This window comes from Amblyraja radiata, chromosome 43 (assembly GCF_010909765.2).
Source record: "Amblyraja radiata isolate CabotCenter1 chromosome 43, sAmbRad1.1.pri, whole genome shotgun sequence".
Lineage (NCBI taxonomy): Eukaryota > Metazoa > Chordata > Chondrichthyes > Rajiformes > Rajidae > Amblyraja > Amblyraja radiata.
This window is the reverse complement of record NC_045998.1, coordinates 10744928-10765987: the sequence shown is the minus strand read 5'-3', so window position 1 is coordinate 10765987 and position 21060 is coordinate 10744928. Positions and strand designations below refer to the sequence as shown.

At 49.5% G+C, this 21060-nt stretch overlaps 1 protein-coding gene across 10 annotated transcripts in view; it reads left to right on the top strand.

Moving 5' to 3' along the window:
- The window catches only part of mink1 (misshapen like kinase 1), a 233540-nt gene that overhangs the window by 181987 nt on the left and 30493 nt on the right, over positions 1-21060 (top strand). For 4 of the 10 annotated variants that reach the window (XM_033014604.1, XM_033014609.1, XM_033014606.1 and 1 more), the window contains 6 exons: positions 5348-5587; positions 9480-9659; positions 11651-11893; positions 15050-15135; positions 16115-16227; positions 18529-18626. In XM_033014604.1, coding sequence (XP_032870495.1) covers positions 5348-5587; positions 9480-9659; positions 11651-11893; positions 15050-15135; positions 16115-16227; positions 18529-18626 — 960 coding nt within the window. Of the gene's footprint in view, positions 1-5347; positions 5588-9479; positions 9660-11650; positions 11894-15049; positions 15136-16114; positions 16228-18522; positions 18627-21060 lie in introns of all 10 variants that reach the window. The other 6 variants (XM_033014603.1, XM_033014607.1, XM_033014605.1 and 3 more) reach the window with 3 other exon arrangements.

The following is a 21060-nucleotide window of genomic DNA, read 5'->3' as shown; positions in this document are numbered from 1 at the left end:
ATATGGGGAGAAAGCAGGAACGGGGTACTGATTTTGTATGATAATAGACAATAGATAATAGGTGCAGTAGTAGGCCATTCGGCCCTTCGATGTGATCATGGTAGATCATCCACAACAGTACCCCGTTCCTGCCTTCTCTCCATATCCCTTAACTCTGCTATCCCTAACAGCTCTATCTAAATCTTTCTTGAAAGTATCCAGAGAACCGGCCTCCACCGCCCTCTGAGGCGGAGAATTCCACAGACTCACAACTCTCTGTGAGAAAAAGTGTTTCCTTGTCTCCGTTCTAAATGGCTTACCCCTTATTCTTAAACTGTGTGGCCCCTGGTTCTGGACTCCCCCAACATCGGGAACATGTTTCCTGCCTCTAGCGTGTCCAAACCCTTAACAATCTTATATGTTTCAATAAGATGCCCTCTCATCCTTCTAAACTCCAGAGTGTACAAGCTCAGCCGCTCCATTCTCTCAGCATATGACAGTCCCGCCATCCCTGGAATTAACCTTGTAAACCTACGCTGCACTCCCTCAATAGCAAGAATGTCCTTCCTCAAATTAGGGGACCACAACTGCACACAATACTCCAGGTGTGGTCTCACTAGGGCCCTGTACAACTGCACACAATACTCCAGGTGTGGTCTCACTAAGGCCCTGTACAACTGCACACAATACTCCAGGTGTGGTCTCACTAGGGCCCTGTACAACTGCACACAATACTCCAGGTGTGGTCTCACTAGGGCCCTGTACAACTGCACACAATACTCCAGGTGTGGTCTCACTAGGGCCCTGTACAACTTGTAAACAGTGGGTTTTTACAGTAGTCTACATGTTTCACGGTCACCATGAATGATTTCAGTCGCATTATTTATTTATTTCGTCGCTTCAATTATCTTCCACATGAGAGATAGAAGCAATGAAGTTATTGCCAATTATAACCTGTCTTATCTGCTGGCATGTATACGCCTCTCCCATTACTGTGCGTGGACAGAGCTGTGGAATCACATCAGCCGGCTCTTTGAAAAGCAGTCTCATTCCTCTAGCCCTTTCCCTGGAGCGCCAACAACATTTACCTCCCCCACCCCCTCCCCTTCCACTGCTTATCCAATTCTATTAGGAAAGTCATCCTTGAATCTGTTTCCCCCCTCCCCTGTGTTTTAAAAAGAGCTGCACCACACACCATTCCTGTGAGCGCGGTAGAGTCGCTGCCCCACAGCGCCAGAGACCTGGGTTCGATCCTGACCACGGGTGCCGTCTGCACGGAGTTTGTACGTTCTCCCCGTGACCTGCGTGGGTTTTCTCCGGGCGCTGGGGTTTCATCCCACACAAAAATGTTTTAGGTTCTTGGCTTCTGTAAAAATTGTAATTTGTCCCTCGTGTGTAGGATGGTGCTAGTGTACGGGATAATCTAGGTCAGAGCAGACTCGGTGGGCCAAATGGCCTGTTTCCGTGCCTAAAGTCTAAAGGGTAGGTTTGGAGGGATGCAGGCCAAACACGGCCAGGTGGGTCTAGTGTAGATGGGGCATGTTGTTCGGCGTGGACAAGTTGGGCCGGATGCCTTTTTCTATGCTGTATCTCTAAAGTCTAAAAGACAGGTTTAGTGGGATACCAGCCAAACGCGGGTAGGTGGTACGTGTAGACTGGTCAGCATGGGCTTGTTGGGCTGAAGGGCCTCTGTACCTCCCAGGTCTAAAGGATAGGTTTCGAGGGCCAAATGCGGGCAAGTGCGACTAGTGTAGATCGGGCATTTTGGTCGACGTGGGCAAGTGGAGCCTAAGGGCCTGTTTCCACGCCTTATCTCTAAAGCCAAAAGTAAACTCCAAAGTCTAAATGACAAGTTCTCCTTCCCTAATGGCATAAAATCCAATCGCTCAAAGCCCTCTATTTGCTGTTCCGTGTGTTAAGTGCCCGGTCTTTGACACTATGGCAACTGAAAGCCTGGAGTCAAATCAAAAAGCCAGTGTGTGAAAGCCTGGGTTGCTCCACTGCTGTGAGAGGTGTTATTTATAGAATAGAACTGACAGCAGCACAGAGGTAGGCTGGCCACCCTCTCAGCTACACAATGGTGCCTGTGGAGGTGGAACAGATGTTTGCCTTTTAAGTGCGATGAATGGAAAGCAAATGTGTCGGCTGTGTGGGAGACTTGTGTAGATGGGGCATGTTGAGCTGTGTAGGAGACTGGTGTAGATGGGGCATGTTGAGCTGTGTGGGAGACTGGTGTAGATGGGGCATGTTGGGCAGTGTGGGAGACTTGTGTAGATGGGGCATGTTGGGCTGTGTGGGAGACTGGTGTAGATGGGGCATGTTGGGCTGTGTGGGAGACTGGTGTAGATGGGGCATGTTGGGCTGTGTGGGAGACCTGTGTAGATGGGGCATGTTGGGCTGTGTGGGAGACTGGTGTAGATGGGGCATGTTGGGCTGTGTGGGAGACTGGTGTAGATGGGGCATGTTGGGCTGTGTGGGAGACCTGTGTAGATGGGGCATGTTGGGCTGTGTGGGAGACTGGTGTAGATGGGGCATGTTGGGCTGTGTGGGAGACCTGTGTAGATGGGGCATGTTGGGCTGTGTGGGAGACTGGTGTAGATGGGGCATGTTGGGCTGTGTGGGAGACTGGTGTAGATGGGGCATGTTGGGCAGTGTGGGAGATTTGTGTAGATGGGGTATGTTGGGCAATGTGGGAGACAGGTGTAGATGGGGCATGTTGGGCTGTATGGGAGACTGGTGTAGATGGGGCATGTTGGGCTGTGTGGGAGACAGGTGTAGATGGGGCATGTTGGGCTGTGTGGGAGACAGGTGTAGATGGGGCATGTTGGGCAGTGTGGGAGACTGGTGTAGATGAGGCATGTTGGGCAGTGTGGGAGACTTGTGTAGATGGGGTATGTTGGGCTGTGTGGGAGACCTGTGTAGATGGGGCATGTTGGGCAGTGTGGGAGACTGGTGTAGATGGGGCATGTTGGGCTGTGTGGGAGACTTGTGTAGATGGGGCATGTTGGGCTGTGTGGGAGACTGGTGTAGATGGGGCATGTTGGGCAGTGTGGGAGACTGGTGTAGATGGGGTATGTTGGGCAGTGTGGGAGACTTGTGTAGATGGGGTATGTTGGGCTGTGTGGGAGACTGGTGTAGATGGGGCATGTTGGGCAGTGTGGGAGACTGGTGTAGATGGGGCATGTTGGGCTGTGTGGGAGACTTGTGTAGATGGGGCATGTTGGGCTGTGTGGGAGACTGGTGTAGATGGGGCATGTTAGGCAGTGTGGGAGACTGGTGTAGATGGGGCATGTTGGGCTGTGTGGGAGACTGGTGTAGATGGGGTATGTTGGGCAGTGTGGGAGACTTGTGTAGATGGGGCATGTTGGGCTGTGTGGGAGACTGGTGTAGATGGGGCATGTTGGGCTGTGTGGGAGACTGGTGTAGATGGGGTATGTTGGGCAGTGTGGGAGACTTGTGTAGATGGGGTATGTTGGGCAGTGTGGGAGACTGGTGTAGATGGGGCATGTTGGGCTGTGTGGGAGACTTGTGTAGATGGGGTATGTTGGGCTGTGTGGGAGACTGGTGTAGATGGGGCATGTTGGGCAGTGTGGGAGACTGGTGTAGATGGGGTATGTTGGGCTGTGTGGGAGACTGGTGTAGATGGGGCATGTTAGGCAGTGTGGGAGACTGGTGTAGATGGGGCATGTTGGGCTGTGTGGGAGACTTGTGTAGATGGGGCATGTTGGGCAGTGTGGGAGTGGTGTAGATGAGGCAGAGTTAGGACATTCAGCCCTTCGTGTCCACTCTGCCATTCAATCACGGCTGATCTATTTTTCCCTCCTGAACTCCATTCTCTCCCCGCAACCTTTGGCACCCTTCCTAATCAAGCACCTCCCATTTAAAAATACCCCATGATCTTGGCCTCTACCACCGTCTGTGGCAACGAATTCCACATTCACCACCCTCTGGCAAAAGAAATCCCTCCGCTCCGCCATTCTAAATGTACGTCCTTTTATTCTGAGACTGCACCCTCTAGTCCTAGACTCTACCACAACTGGAAACAAGGCAAGTGTGCTATTGCCTTGCCATTAACACGCATGCCCAAACTCCAAAGACGTGCAGGCTTGGAGGTTAAATGGCTTTGGTAAAAATTATAAATTGTTCCTAGCGTTTAGAGTAGTGCTAGTGTACGGGGATTGTCGATGGGCCTGTTTCCACTCTATGTCCTTAAACTAAGGGTCTGAAGAAGGGTCTCGACCCGGAACGTCACCCATTCCTTCTCCCCAGAGATGCTGCCCGTCCCGCTGAGTTATTCCAGCTTTTTGTGGCTATCTAAACTAAAGGGCTTGTCTCACTGTACGAGGTAATTCAAGACTTCTCCTGAGTTTCCCCTGATCCGAACTCGGAGAATTACGGTAATAGCCGCTCGTAGGTACTCGGGGCTCGCGTGGACATTTTTCAACATGTTGAAAAACCTTCACGAGCTCACTACGTTTCCCGAGTACCTGCCGTTAGCGTTACGAGATGCTAAGAAACGTCCCGAGCTCCGACGTACCCGCTACGTACATTCTACGTACTTACCACGAGTTTGATTTTTTTTAAACTCGGGAGAGCTCTTGTGTAAACTCGTAAAGTGGGACAGGCCCTTTAAGAGTTTACCCAATAGCTCTCCCGAGTTTAAAACAAAATCAAACTTGTGGTAAGTACGTAGCAGGTGCGTCGGAGCTCGGGGTGTCTCTTAGCGGCTCGTAACGCTAACGGCAGGTACTCGGGAAACGCGGTAAGCTCGTGAAGTTTTTTCAACATGTTGAAAAATGTCCACGAGAGCCCCGAGTACCTACGAGCGGCTATTACCGTAATTCTCCGAGTTCGAATCAGGAGAAACTAGAGAGAACTCTTGAATTACCTCGTACAGTGGGACAGGCTCTTAAGCCACCCTCAGTCCAGCTAAAGAAATTCCACCTCGTCTCCATTGTAAAGGTACGTCCTTTTATTCTGAGGCTGTGCCCTCCGGTTCTAGACTCTCCCACGAGAGGAAACAAGGCACGTGTGAAATCGCCCTGCTGTTAACGCACATGGACTTGTTTTATTTTTTGAATGGGCTGCTGCTGGAACATCTGCATCCTTAGGTTGACTTGCTATGAGTTTAAAGTAAAAGCAATAGTGCACGCTGCTAGTGACGCTGACGGGACAGATGTTGGCGTTCATGTTAGTGCTGTTGTGAGGGGAGGGATGTGTGTGTTAGTTGCTGTAGCGGACCAGGCAAATTTGCGTTGGCATGGCATGAGTTGGCGGAGTCCCGTGTGCAGCGACGGTGGTGCGCGATGGCCGCCGTTCTCACCGCCGTCGGGCCCCCCCCCCCCCCCTCTTGTCTACTTTGCTGCAGGAGTACAAGAGGAAGCAGCTGGAGGAGCAGCGGCAGTCCGAGCGGCTCCAGAGGCAGCTGCAGCAGGAGCACGCGTTCCTGATGTCCCTGCAGCAGCAACAACAGCAGCAGCAGCTGCAGAAACAGCAACAGCAACAACAACAGCAACAGCAACAGCAGCAACAGCCACAAGAGAAGAAGCAGCTCTATTACTACAACAAGAATGTGAATCCTACCGACAAGCCCGCCTGGGCAAAGGAGGTAATGTGTACAACTCCACACCACACCACAGACCACTGTGTATGTGTCCGTCTGAAGAAGGGTCTCGACATGAAACTCCTCCTGACCCGCTCAGTTACTCCAGCTTATTATGTTTAATAGACAATAGACAGGGTCTCGATCCGAAACGTCACCCATTCCTTTCCATATGGGGCGAAGGCAGGAACAGGGTACTGATTGGGGATGATCAGCCATGATCACATTGAATGGCGGTGCTGGCTCGAAGGGCCGAATGGCCTAATCCTGCACCTATTGTCTATTGTCTATTGTCCTTATCTGGTCTGACATTGGTTGATCTTAACTGCCGTCTGAAATTGCGTGGTAAGTCAGTCATTTTGTTTTAGTTCAGAGATAGTGAGGAAACAGGCACTTCGGCCTACCGAGTCCGTGCCGACCAGCGATCCCCACCATCCACTATATCCTACATGCCAACTTACAACTATATCACGCCGATTAACCTACAAACCTGTCCGTCTTTGGAGTGTGGGAGGAAGCCAGAGCTCCCGCCGTCATGGGGAGAACGTGCAAACTCCGCACAGACAGCACCCGTAGTCAGGATCGTACCTGGGTCTCTGGTGATGTAAAAGCCCTGTCCCACGGTACGAGTTCATTCCAAGAGCTCTCCCGAGTTTGCCCTGATTCGAACTCGGAGATTTACGGTAATGGCCGCTCGTCGGTACTCGGGGCTCTGGAGGACATTTTTCAACGTGTTGAAAAATCTTCACGAGTCTTCCCGTGCTTACCTGCCGTTAGCGAGTCTTCCCGAGTACCTACCGTTAGCGTTACGAGCCGCTAAGAGACGTCCCCGAGCTCCGACGTACCCGCTACGTTCATTCTCCGTGCTTCCCACGAGTTTGATTTTTTTTAAACTCGGGAGAGCTCTTGGAATGAACTTGCACCGTGGGACAGGGTTTAAGGCAACAACTCTAGCGCTGCGCCACTGTGCCACCCACTAGGCAAATTAGTTCAAGGTAAATTAGACATAGACAGAAATGTCAGCCTTGATCGCCTACATCCTGTGAATACATTTCTTTTTAAAGTCACTGGAAATAATTTTCACGGTTGCAGATTTATACAGACACAAGGTCTTTGCTCGCTTAAGGCCAACATTAAAAGATTAAAGATCAGTAAAGCTCTGCCAAATTGAGTGTTTCTTTCTCAGCCCCTCGGGTTAAAATATATGAACAAGCCGTCAGAGAATTAAATGTAATGAAAAAGGAACTGCAGATGCTGGTTTGTACCAAAGGTAGACACAATGTGCTGGAGTGACTCAGCGAGTCAGGCAGCATCTCTGGAGAAAATGAACATTTAACGTGTTGAGTTGGGACCCTTATTCAGACTGGTGTCTCTTGTTGGTTTGAACCTTTGCTTCCATGCTCTACCTGCAAAGAATAGCATTGACTTTGCAGCGTAAAAGTAGACCACTATAGCCTTCTCTCACCTCTCCAGATCTATCAGAAACATCACCCGTCCTTCAGAGATGCTGATCCGTTAAGTTCCTGATCCTCATAAGTTTAAAAGTGATAGGAGAAGAATTAGGCCGTTCGGCCCATCAAGTCCACTCCGCCATTCAATCATGGCTGATCTATCTCTCCCTCCTAACTCCACTCTCCTGCCTTCTCCCCATAACCCCTGACACCCGCACTAATCAAGAATCTGTCTATCTCTGCCATAAAAATATCCATTGACTTGGCCTCCACAGCCGTCTGTGGCAAAGAATTCCACAGATTCACCGCCCTCTGACTAAAAAATTCTCATCTCCTTCCTAAAGGAACGTCCTTTAATTCTGAGGCTGTGACCTCTGGTCCTAGACTCTCCCACTAGTGGAAACATCCTCTCCACATCCACTCTATCCAGGCCTTTCACTATTCAGTAAGTTTCAATGAGGTCCCCACCCCCCTTCGCCCTTCTAAACTCCAGCACTTTGTGTCCATCTTATGTCAAATAATTAGTTGGCCGGCCTTAAAGCTCTGGCTATATTGTCTACGAGGCAGGAAAACGGCATCTTTCACGTTGTGCCTGTAATAGTTTAACTGTGGCTGTGTGATGCAGTTTCACCTTCAGCCAACTTGTCGAAACATCCTGACCTTAAATATCCATTCATAATAATCTAACCATTGTGACCTTAAATATCCATTCATAATAATCTAACCATCGTGACCTTAAATATCCATTCATAATAATCTAACCATTGTGACCTTAAATATCCATTCATAATAATCTAACCATTGTGACCTTAAATATCCATTCATAATAATCTAACCACAATACGCTAACTGTGACCTGTGTCCTTTATCATTGTTACTTTTTTGCAAATCTTTCATTCATTTGTTCTATATCTCACTGTCTGTATCTCTCGTTTCCCTCTCCCCTGATTCTCAGTCTGAAGAAGGGTCTCGACCCGAAACGTCCTTCTCTCCAGAGCAGCTGCCTGTCCCGCTGAGTTACTCCAGCTTTTTGTGTCTACGGTTTAAATCAGCATCTGCAGTTCCTTCCTCCACATAGTTTATCAGTGGTTGTGTGATAATATCCATATATAATAATCTATTCCCTATTGCTGCCCTTCACAATTTAGCATTGAGCGTTTGTCATCTCTTACATGACGTGTTTGCCTCTGGGTGAATGAGAAATCAGGAATCGTGACACCATTCAGCACAGTCTGTTTTATCCAAACCAAATTCTCAATCGAGATTACGTAGCTATCCAATCCATAAAAACCACTGGAGATCTTGATTAAGATCATATGGCTTGAGTGCCTTGACATTTTGATAAAATGGTGTCGGAGTGTGGCATCTCTTTGCCTGCTGGCCCCAGAGGCGAATTGACTGCCATCCGATCCAATCGCCTGTCTCTTATAAAGTCACCTGGTGGCACAGCGGTAGAGTTGCTGCCTGACAGCGCCAGGTTCGACCCTGACCACGGGGGGGGTCTGTACGGAGTTTGTACGTTCCACCCCATGACTGCGCGGGTTGTCTCCGAGATTTCCGGTTTCCTCCCACACTCCAAAGACGCGCAGGTTTGTAGGTTAATTGGTTTGGTGTAATTGTAACTTGCCCCTAGTGTGTGTAGGGTAGTGTGCGGGGATCGCTGGTCGGCCAAAGGACCTGTGTCTCAAAAACGGAACTAAATCTGAACAAAATATTCTTCCTTCTGATATGTTTTCTCTTATGCTGTGCCCGTGGTACTTGTGTTTGTCTTGATGGTATTCGTTGTCTGATTTATATCACAATGCCTTAACATTTGGACAAAATGGTGACAAAGTGTGGTGACTTTGCCTGGATTGGCTGGATTGTCTGATTTGACTGGATAGCAGGTGAAGCGAAAGCTTTTCACTCTACCTCGGCGCAAGCGCATCCACGAAGATGCAGGACAGAACGCCACAGGACATCCTTCTTCCCTGTGGCTATCAAACTGTACAACTCCTCCCCCTTCTGTCGTGGGATAGACTGAGACTGACTCCCCCCCCCCAACTTCCCAATCTTTGCACATCCCCCAAGCCTTTCCACTTTAATTCCCCTATTTTTGTGTGTTTTTACGACTGTTGGGGTGGGAGATTGCAGACTTTCCCTCCTGGGGTGGGAAGATTGCAACCTTCATGTGGTCCGCCCTGTTCCGACGAATGCAATCGACCTGGCGTGCACAATCAAATAAGATCAAATAGAGCAAGTTGTCCTACAACTTTAGGCTGTGCACGCCACACGCAAGAAGAAGATTTTCCCTCCTGGGATAAATAAAGTTCTATCGTATTGTCACTGTATGTCATGTTGTCACTTGCCGGGCGGAGCACCATGGCAAATCCCTTGTATGTGAATACTTGGCCAATAAACGTATTCCTTCAACGATGAACCTAAACCCACTTGCTCTGTCTGTGAAGGTGGAGGAGCGCTCCAAAATGAACCGGCAGAACTCCCCTGCTGCGAAGCCGAAGATGGGGACCACCATATCCGACCCGTCGCTGCAGTCCCTCTCTGAAACGGTCCCAAACAATTCCACCCAAGCTTCTCAGACGCCGCCCATGCATCGTCCCGTGGAGCCACAGGGAGCTCAGTCAAAGGTGGGTGCGTGCCAGTGAGCGGCTGCTTCCAGAGTCTCTCTGGGCGGGTGGACAACTACTAGCTCTGGATAATTGTATGGCCACAGACTCTCCCTCCTCTTGTCAACCATTGCTGTTCCATCCGTAACACCATTGCAGATGGATGCAAGATGCTGGAGGAACTCAGCGGGACAGGCAGCATCTCTGGACAGAAGGAATGGGTGACGTTTCGGCTCGAGACCCTTCATCAGACTCACACTCTCGACCCGAAACCTCTCGACCTATCTAGCTCTCTCTTGCTTTCAAGCTTGCGTTGTGTCCTTGGGCAAGACACTTCACCCACCTTTGCCTGTGTGTGTCCTTGGGCAAGACACTTCACCCACCTTTGCCTGTCTGTATGGAAGTAATTGTGTGAAGCACTTTGGGGTCAATGCAAGTTGACTAAAAATGTGCTATATAAATAAAGACATTATTATTAAGAGAGAGCTAGATAGGGCTCTTAAAAATAGCGGAGTCAGGGGATATGGGGGGAGAAGGCAGGAACGGGGTACTGATTGGGGATGATCACATTGAATGGCGGTGCTGGCTCGAAGGGCCAAATGGCCTACTCCTGCGTCTATTGCCTATTGAGACTTCACCCATTCTCTCTCTCCAGAGATGCTGCCTGTCCCACTGAGTTACCCCAGCATTTTGTGTCTACAGTTTAAACCCAGAATCTGCCGTTCCTTCCTACCCACGGTAGACAAAAATGCTGGAGAAACTCAGCAGGTGAGGCAGCACCTATGGAGCAAAGGAATAGGTGATGTTTCGGGTCGAGACCCTTCATCAGACTGAGTTTCTCCAGCATTTTTTGTCTACCTTCGATTTTTCCAGCATCTGCAGTTCTTTCTTAAACAATCCTTCCCACCCAATATCATTGAAGCAGGTTACACATTAGGGTTGTAAACTCAGTAACCAGGTCCCTAATCCGACCGTGCATGTCAAATTGTTTGCATTTCATATCGGAGAGCGATGATTTTTCATTGCGGAAAACTAACAGAAAATGACAACTCGACTGGCATTTTAATGCTGCACCTGAACCTCTTTCATAAAAGGTAGACAAAAGTGCTGGGGAAACTCAGCGAGTGCAGCAGCATGTATGGAGCGAAGGAAATAGGCAACGTTTCGGCCTCAGACTTGTAGAGATCGACGCGCCAGACTACCACGGCACCTCCCTTGTCGGCGGGTTTGATCACCCAGTCTGGGTTGTTGTGGAGTGAGTCGATGGCAGTACGTTCGGGGGGGGGGGGGGGAGAGATTGGAGTGAGACAGGGGAGTGGAGAAGTTGAGGAGGTTGACGTCGCGACGGCAGTTTTGGATAAAAAGTTCTAAAGCCGGAGGGCCACGACGAGGGGGTTCGTTGGAGACGGGAAAAGGGGTCATCAATGGGGGGCAAGCAGTATGAGGAAGGGTTTCGGCCCGAAACGTTGCCTATTTCCTTCGCTCCATAGATGCTGCTGCACCCGCTGAGTTTCTCCAGCACTTTTGTCTATCTTCGATTATCCAGCATCTGCAGTTCCTTCTTAAACCCTCTTTCATAAAACTCTGAAGAAGGGTCCCGGCCGAAATGTCATCTATCCGTTTCCTTCCGCAGATGCCGCCTGACCCGCTGAGTTCCTCCATCACTTTGTTTTTTTGTTTGGATTCCAGCATCAATGGCAGGGCTGTGGGGAGTGTTACAAAGCAGAGGGATCTTGGAGTCCAGGTACATCATTCCTTGCGATGATGGCGTCACAGGTAGATAGCGTAGTCAAGAACGCCTTTTGGAACATTGGCCTTCATCAGTCAGGGTATGAGTGCAGTAGTCGGGGTGTTGTGTGTTGCAGTCAGTCATACAGTGTGTGGAAACAGGCCCAACTTGCCCACACCGACCAACGTGTCCCATCGACACTAGTCCCTGCGGTTTGGCCCATATCCCTCCCAGCCAGCCCTGTCCATGTAACTGACTAATTGCTTCTTAAATGCATTTTCAGTTTCAAGTGGCGCACCTAGTTGCACTGAAACCCTCGGTGCAGGTTCCAAGGTCTCAGTCGCTCCAAGATCAGCCGACCAAGAACGTGGCCGCCTTCCCGAGCCAGGAGCCGGAGCCGGCGCCAGCGAAGCGCGGCGAGATGCTGCGCCAGAACTCGGACCCCACCTCCGAGACCCCCGTGCTGCCCCCCCGCACCAACGACTCGGGCCCGTGGGTGAAGATGGCAGAAGAAGCTCCGCCAAAGGTAACCGTAGTTTAGTTTAGTCTAGAGGTACAGCATGGAAACAGGCCCTTCTGCCCACCAAGCCCATGCCAACCCCCCGTCCCCGCGCACTAACACCATCCTACATACACACTAGGGACAATTTACACTTATACCAAGCCAATTAACCTACAAACCTGTAGATCTTTGGAGTGTGGGAGGAAACTGAAGATAGAAACAGAGAAACATAGAAAATAGATACAGGAGAAGGCCATTCGGCCCTTCGAGCCAGCACCGCCATTCATTGTGATCATGGCTGACCGTCCCCTATCAATAACCCGTGCCTGCCTTCTCCCCTTGACTCCACTAGAGCTTTATCTAACTCTCTCTTAAATCCATCCAGTGACTTGGCTTCCACTGCCCTCTGTGGCAGGGAATTCCACAGATTCACAACTCTCTGGGTGAAAAGGTTTTTTTCTCACCTCAGTCTTAAATGGCCTCCCCTTTATTCTAAAACTGTGTGTTGCCCCTGGTTCTGGACCCGCCCAACATTGGGAACATTTTTCCTACATCTAGCTTGTCCAGTCCTTTTATAATTTTGTATGTTTCTATAAGAGCCACCCCCTCATCCTTCTAAACTCCAGTGAATACAAGCCTAGTCTCGGAGATCTCGGAGAAAACCCACGCGGTCACGTGGCTTGGCCTTCATCAGTCAGAATATTGAGTACAGATTGTAGATGTTGGGAGGTCACGTTGCAGTTATATAAGGATGTGCTGGTACTGGAGAGGATTGAAGAGGTTTACGAGAATATTCCCAGGAATGAGCGGGTTAATATATGATGAGCTCTTGACGGCACTGGACCTGTGCTCGCTGTAGCTTAGAAGGATGTGGGGGGTACCTCATTGAAACTTACCGAATGGTGAAAGGCCTGGATAGAGTGGATGTGGATAGCATGTGAGAGAGTCTAGGACCAGAGGACTTCTTCTTGCGTATGGCGTGCACAGCCTAAAGTTGTAGGACAACTTGTTCTATTTGATCTTATTTGATTGTGCACGTCAGGTTGATTGCATTCGTCGAAACAGGTGAACGTTGCAATCTGCCACCCCAGGACCAGAGGTCAAAGACTCAGAATTAAAGGACGTTTCTTTAGGAAGGAGATGAGGAGGAATTTCTTCAGTCAGAGGGTGATGAATCTGTGGAATTCTTTGCCACAGACAGCTGTGGCTGTCAATGGATATTTTTCAGGCAGAGATAGATAGATTCTTGATTAGTACAGGTGTCAGGGGTTATGGGGAGAAGGCAGGAGAATGGGGTTAAATATGGTGGGTTAAAGGACAAAGGAGAGAAGCAGATGCAGGGAATGACTTACAAATAAAAGACGCAAAGTGCTGGAGTAACTCGGCAGGTCAGGCAGCATCTCTGGAGGCCATGGATGGACAATGTTTGGAATCAGAACCCTTTTTCAGACTTTCAGAGGAGCAGACATTTTTTTGGTACCTTCCCTATCTGAACTACCAACCAAAAAAAACCTCTGATCATCTCATTGTCTTTTGTACCAATAAATGTGGCAAATTAGCTGTAACTTTACCCAGTTAAGTTACTGTAGTTTAGTCATTGATTGCATGTAAACTTCTTTGAGTTAGTTCCTGGAGATGAAGTCTTAAAGCCCTGTCCCACGGTACGAGTTCATTCCAAGAGCTCTCTCCCGAGTTTGCCCTGATTCGAACTGGGAGATTTACGGTAATGGCTGCTCGTCGGTACTCGGGGCTCTCGTGGACATTTTTCAACAAGTTGAACAATCTTCACGAGTCTTCCCCGAGCTTACCTGCCGTTAGCGAGTCTTCCCGAGTACCTACCGTTAGCGTTACGAGCCGCTAAGAGACGTCCCCGAGCTCCGATGTACCCGCTACGTTCATTCTCCGTGCTTACCACGAGTTTGATTTATTTTTAAACTCGGGAGAGCTCTTGAACAAACTCGCATTGTGGGACAGGGCCATTATGCTGTACAAGTATATTTAAAATGTATCCATACACACAATTGCCAAAAGCAGTCACATTAAGCATATAGAGTTATAGTTAGGCAGCATGGAAACAGGCCCTTCAACCCACCTTGCCAACCCGACCAACATATCCCATCTACTCTAGGTAGACAAGAATGCTGGAGAAACTCAGCGGGTGAGGCAGCGTCTATGGAGCGAAGGAATACGTGGCGTTTCAGGTCGGGAAGAAGAAATCATCTACTCTAGTCTCACCTGCCTGCGTTTGGGCCATATCCCTCTAAAACTGTCCTATCCATGTCCCTGTAGAATTGTTTCTCATTTGTTGCTATAGTCCCTGCCTCAACTACCTCCTCTGGCAAATCGTTCCAGACACTCACCACCCTTACTCCCTTCTCCCCATAACCCCTGACACCCGTACTAGTCAAGAATCTATCTATCTCTCCCGTAAATATATCCACTGACGTGGCCTCCACAGCCGTCTGTGGCAATGAATTCCACAGATTCACCACCCTCTGGCTAAAGAAATTCATCCTCATCTCCTTCCCAAAGGAACGTCCGTCTGAGGCAATGACATCTGGTCCTTGACTCTCCCACTAGTGGAAACATCCTCTCCGCATCTACTCTATCCAGGACTTTCACTACTTGATAAGTCTCAATGAGGTCCCTCCCCCTCATCCTTCTAAACTCCAGCGAGAACAGTGTTTAAGAAGGAACTGCAGATGCTGGAAAATCGTAGGTAGACAAAAGTGCTGGAGAAACTCAGCGGGTGCGGCAGCATCTATGGAACGAAGGAAATAGGCGACGTCTGAAGAAGGGTTTCGCCCCACGAAACGTTGTCTATTTCCTTCGCTCCATAGATGCTGCTGCACCCGCTGAGTTTCTCCAGCTTTTTTGTCTTCCAGCGAGTACAGGCCCAGTGCCGTCAAACGCTCATCATGTGTTAGCCCTTGTGGGAATCCTGGGATCATTCTCGTGAACCTGCTCCTGACCCTCTGCAGTGCCGGCACATCCTTCCTCAGATACAGGCCCCACATCAGTAGTGATGGGGATGTCCCTTGTAGTAAAGGTGGGGGCAAGGCCCAAGGCTTGGTTGTCCTCCAGGGAAAGATAAAGCCACACAAGATCTGACTGCTGTAAACCCAGAGTGGTCTTGTTCATGAAAACTGCATTGAACTGTGTTTTTGTTTTTGGCTGAAGGTTCCTCAAAGAACGACCTCCATAGCCACAGCATTGAATAGCAGCAGCGTTTTGTTAAACCGCCCAGGACAGGCACCACGTGCAAGGTAATGCCAACCTCTCAATGCTCTGCCAGTTGTATCCCTTCCAGTATTCTCCATAACGTATGTATGCACGGGTTTTACTGTTGGAGATACAGCGCGGAAACGGGCCCACCGTTTTTCAACGAGCCCGCAGTCACCCCACGACCAAAGGGGGAGGAGTTGCACAGTTTGATAGCCACGGGGAAGAAGGATCTCCTATGGCGTTCTGTGCTGCATCTTGGTGGGAACCAGTCTGTTGCTGAAGGTGCTCCTCAGGTTGACCAGTGTGTCACGGAGGGGGTGTGAGCTGTATTGTCCAGGATGCTCCGCCATTTTGAGGAGCTTCCCTCGCTCCGCCATTTTGAGGAGCTTCCCTCGCTCCGCCATTTTGAGGAGCTTCCCTCGCTCCGCCATTTTGAGGAGCTTCCCTCGCTCCGCCATTTTGAGGAGCATCTCCCCTCCGAGACCGACCTCCTGTGAATCCGACTCCAACTCAACTCCGGCCCCAGGACGGAGCCGGCCTTCCCGACGAGTTTGTTGATCCTTTTTGCGTCCGCGGCCTTCGCCCTGCTGCCCTGGCACACGGCAGCGAAGAAGATAGCGCTGGCCACCACCGATGGGTAGAACATCTGCAGCATCTCACTGCTAGATGTTGAAGGAGCGGAGCGTCCTCAAACAGTACAGCCGGTTCTGTCCCTTCTTGTACAGGGCCTCAGCGTTCCTGGACCAGTCCAGTTTACTGTCCAGGTACACTCTGAGGAATTTGTACTCCCTGGTAAACTGCACGGATGGAGACAGGGGTACATGGGTGTTCCTCTCCTCCTAAAGTCCACCACTAACTCCTTAGTCTTGTGGGTGTTGAGCTGCAGGTGATTCAGCCCACACCACTCAACAAAACCCTGTATGACTTTCCGTGCCCTTGACGATCGTGAACCGTTCAGTCATTTTTCACAAACTGTGGGATTATTTAATCACTGACCTGAATGACTTAATTTGGCTTCAGCAATCCGGACCTGCGTAGGATTGAGCCGGGTTGGGAAAGAGCGGAGAGCCTTCCACAGATCGGCCCCCACCGAGTACTCGGCACTGGTTCAATGGAGCGCAACAGAATCACAAGTACGTACGCTGGCTTGAAGTCCTGTTTAGTTTATTGTCACGTGTACCGAAGTACAGTGGAAAGCTTGTGTTGAGTGCTAACCAGTCGGCGGAAAGACTATACATGATTGTATTCAGGGTGTTGGGGTTATGGGGAGAAGGCAGGAGAAAGGGGTTGAGAGGGAAGGATAGATCAGCCATGATTGAATGGAGGAGTAGACCTGATGGGCCGAATGGCCTAATTCTGCTGGTATCACATGAACAATCGAACCATCCACAGTGTACAGATACACGATAAAGGGAATAAGGTGAATGATACACAAAAATGCTGGAGAAACTCAGCGGGTGCAGCAGCATCTATGGAGCGAAGGAAATATTTCCGAATAAGAATCGTAGATAGACACAAAAAGCTGGAGAAACTCAGCGGGACAGGCAGCATCTCTGGAGAGAAGGAATGGGTGACATTTTGGGTCAAGACCCTTCTTCAGACTAGTCGGGGGGGGAAAGGGAAACGAGAGATATAGACGATGATGTAGAGAGATAAAGAACAATGAATGAAAGGTTTGCAAAAGGAATTATATTGGTCTATGAGGCAAGACCGTTGTTTTTAAATGCAATTTTGAGCCTTTCTTTAAAAATTAATTTTTGAGGATTGATAAAGGAAGAGAGAGATTCAACATATCAAATCTAAAAATAGACACAAAGTGCTGGAAAAATAGACACACAGTGCTGGAGTGACTAAGCGGGGTCAGGCAACATCTCTGGAGAAAAAGGATAGGTGACGTTTCGGGTTGCGTCCCTTCTCAGACTGAAGAAGGATCGTGACCCAAAGTGCCACCTATCCTTTTTCTCCAGACATGCTGCCTGACCTGCTGAGTTACTCCAGCACTTTGGTATAAACCAGCATCTGCAGTTCCCAGTTTCTACAATCAATCTTGGTTCCTGTCTTACAAAAGAGTGTGAGAAATTGCCACCACATGGAGGCGCAGAGTGAAGAGCGCAGGAGAGGGAAGAGATGAGGAGATGTGCGGGATGTGTTAAATGAGGCTTCACAGGGGTAGATCCTCAGGCAGCACTAATGCCAATATGCATCGGGAGTGTCAAATGTTTAAGCAGGAACTGCAGATGCTGGAAAATCGAAGGTAGACAAAAATGCTGGAGAAACTCAGCGGGTGAGGCAGCATCTATGGAGCGAAGGAAATAGGCGACGTTTCGTGTCGAGACCATTCTCTTCAGACTGATGTGAGGGGGGAGGGGGGGGGGCGGGAAGAAGAAAGGAAGAGGCAGAGACAGTGGGCTCAGTGAGCTCCAGGCTGCACTTGTCATCGTGTTTATGTTGGTTTATTATTAACACACAGGTTTAGTTTAGAGATACAGCGCAGAAACAGACCCTTCGGCCCATCGAAGCTGCACCGACCAGCGATCCCCGCACACTAACACTATCCCACACGCACTAGAGACAATTTAACATTGATACATCTTTACCAAGCCAATTAGCCTACAAAACCTGCACGTCTTTGGAGTGTGGGCGGAAACCGAAGATTTTGTAGGAAAAACCCACGCAGGTCACGGGGAGAAGGTACAAACTCCGTACAGACAAAGTCATCGTCGCCGGTAGTCAGGGTCGGACCCGGGTCTCTGGAGCTGTAAGGCAGCAGCTCTACCCGCTGCGTCACCGTGCCGCACGGCCATTTGCAGACTTTTTGAAAAGAGGCAATGAAAAAGCATTTAACAGTCACAATTAATGGTGTTATTTCTTACTCCTTTCGGGAACAAGCTCTTACAATACAATACAATACAATTTATTGTCATTTGAGCCCCAGTGAGACTCAAACGAAATTTTGTTTCCACAGCCATACAAACAAAGACAATGTCCTACAGACATACACACAATTAAGTTCACACAAACATCCATCACAGTGAACCCACTGTGATGGAAGGCAAAGTATTTTCTCTCCCCTGCTCTCCATGTCTCTCCCGATGTCCAAGCCCCAGGCTCGTTGTTACAGCTCTTCTGTAACAACGAGTTTGTACGTTCTCCCCGTGGGTTTTCTCCAAGAGCTTTGTTTTCCTCCCACACTCCAAAGACGTACGGGTTTGTAGGCTAATTTACCTGGTATGAATGTAAAAATGGTCCCTAGTGTAGGGTAGTGTTAATGGGCGGGGATCGGTGGGCCGAGGGGCCTGCTTCCGCACTGTATCTTTAAACTAAAGGAAAAAAAACTGAACTCAGTTGGCTGTGCAGCCTGGTATTATTGCGTGAGCGGGTGAGCTTTGCTGTGCTTTGATGTGACTTGTTACCTGTCCCTTCCCAAGCCACAGCACCCTCCCAGCCCGAAGGGTCGCCGCTCCTCTCGCAGGATTCGAACCGGGGAAAGCCAGAGGAGATACGGACTACCTCACGACCCGGCAGGCCTGCTGTAAGTACGGAATGCCGCCAGTGCAAGCTAAAGTCACAGATCGGTTATTTATTTATTCAGTTTGTTGTCACGTGCACCGAGTCAAAGTCTCCTTTATTGTCATTCAGACTTTTCAGTCTGAACGAAATTTCATGCCTTGCAGTCATAACATAGAATAAAATAACAGAACACACACTTAACACAGATTTAACATCCACCACAGTGAGTTCACCAGGCACCTCCTCACTGTGATGGAAGGCAAAATCTTAAAGTCCCTGTCTCTTCCCCACTTGTTCTCCCTCTGCGTTGAGGCGATCCAGGCTTCCGATGTTGTGACCCCGCCGGGTAAATCCCGCGGCCGAATCCGAGCTCCGCGAACGGGCGGGGGGTTCAAACCAGGGCGGATGAAGCTGTTGTTGCGGGAGCTCCGGAGAACCGGTCACCAACCTGGGACCTGCGAGCTCCCGATGTTGTCACCCACTGGGCCCGTGGCCGAGGCTCCGAAGTCGGGTTGCCGCCGCCACTACGCCACCACAGCCCCGTAGTCGGCCAGCCCCGCGCTGTGAAAACTGATTTGACTGACATAAAAACAGCCATGGATAGAGAGATCCTTTCCTGCTTTCCCATGTTGGGATGCCACCGGTACAGACATATAACCGAGTTTTTGTTTGATATTTTTATTGAGCCTATATATTTTTCAGATGTATACAAAGCTGCGGGTTTTTTTTAACCTCAGAGCATTAAAATGGTAGAAGAGAATTAATTGGACAAAATCTAGTGATGAAAAGGACAGAAGGTGTGAGATGGGGAGTTTAGTTAGGCTTGGGATACAGCATGGAAACAGGCCCTTCAGCCCATCAAGTCCACGCAGACCAGCGATCACCCGCTCATAATAGTTCTCTCCTGCACACTAGAGACAATTTACCGAAGCCAATTAACCTGCACATCTTTGGAGTGTGGGGGGGAAAATGTGGGGCATCTGGAGAAAACAAGCACGGTCACGGGGAGGGCGTACAAACTCCGCACAGACAGCACCCGTAGTCAGGATGGAACCCGGGTCTGGTACGCTGTGAGGCAGCGACTTTACCTCCGCGCCTCCGTCACGCCCGTTTCTCCAGCAGTTTGGTTTTCTGCTTCAGAAGGACAGCGGGTCAAGTCAAGTCAAGAGAGTTTATTGTCATGTGTCACAGATAGGACAATGAAATTCTTGCTTGCTGCAGCACAACAGAGTAGTGTAAGCATAAATACAGAACAGATCAGTGTGTCTATATAGCATAGACCATATATATACACATAAATAAACATAAAGTGCAATAGGCTGTTACAGATCAGAGTTTGTTTGTTGGTGAGTTTAATAGCCTGATGGCTGTGGGGGAAGAAGCTGTTCCTCATCCTGGATGTACCAGATTTCAGGCTCCTGTACCTTCTACCTGATGGCAGCAGAGAGATGAGTGTGTGGCCAGGATGGTGTGGGTCCTTGATGATGTTGGCAGTCTTTTTGAAGCAGCGACTGCGATAAATCCCTTCGATGGTGGGAAGGTCAGAGCCGATGATGGACTGGGCAGTGGTCACAACTTTCTGCATTCTTTTCCACTCCTGGACGCTCAAGTTGCCGAACCAAGCCACGATGCAACCGGTCAGCCTGCTTTCTACTGTGCACCTGTAGGAGTTAGAGAGAGTCCTCCCTGACATACCGACTCTCCGTAATCTTCTCAGGAAGTAGAGGCGCTGATGTGCCTTCTTTATAATTGCATCAGTGTGCTGGGACCAGGAAAGATCTTCGGAAATATGCACGCCCAGGAATTTGAAGTTTTTGACCCTTTCCACCACGGGATTGTGGGTCCCTATCCTACCCCTTCCAAAGTCCACAATCAGATCCTTGGTTTTGCTGGTGTTGAGGGCCAGGTTGTTGTGCTGGCACCAATTGGACAATCGGTCGATCTCTCTTCTATACTCTGACTCATCACCATCAGTAATTCGTCCCACAACAGTGGTGTCGTCGGCGAACTTGATGATGGAGTTGGCACTATGTCCGGCTACACAGTCATGAGTATAGAGTGAGTACAGCAGGGGGCTAAGCACAGTCCCTTGCTCTTTAAGCAGCAAGTTTCCCACAGGCGGGTAAGATGTGCAAAGTTAAATGCACTCTTTGTACATTCGATAAAGTGGAGTAGAGTCAGGCTTCTGAGGCCGTGTGGGTCAATAATGATCGATGGTACCTCAGTATGTCACTGATTCACCAGCCAGTCCAGATCCAGCTCGATGGTGACACCTACAGTGCAGGACCTGCCACTACAAGCTGCTCTTCTTTCAGTTTGGTTCAGTGTATTGTCACGTGTACCGAGGTACAGTGAAAAGCTTTTGTTGCGCGCTAACCAGTCAACGAAAAGACAATACATGATTACAATCGAGCCGTCCACAGTGTACAGATACAGGATAAAGGGAATAACGTTTA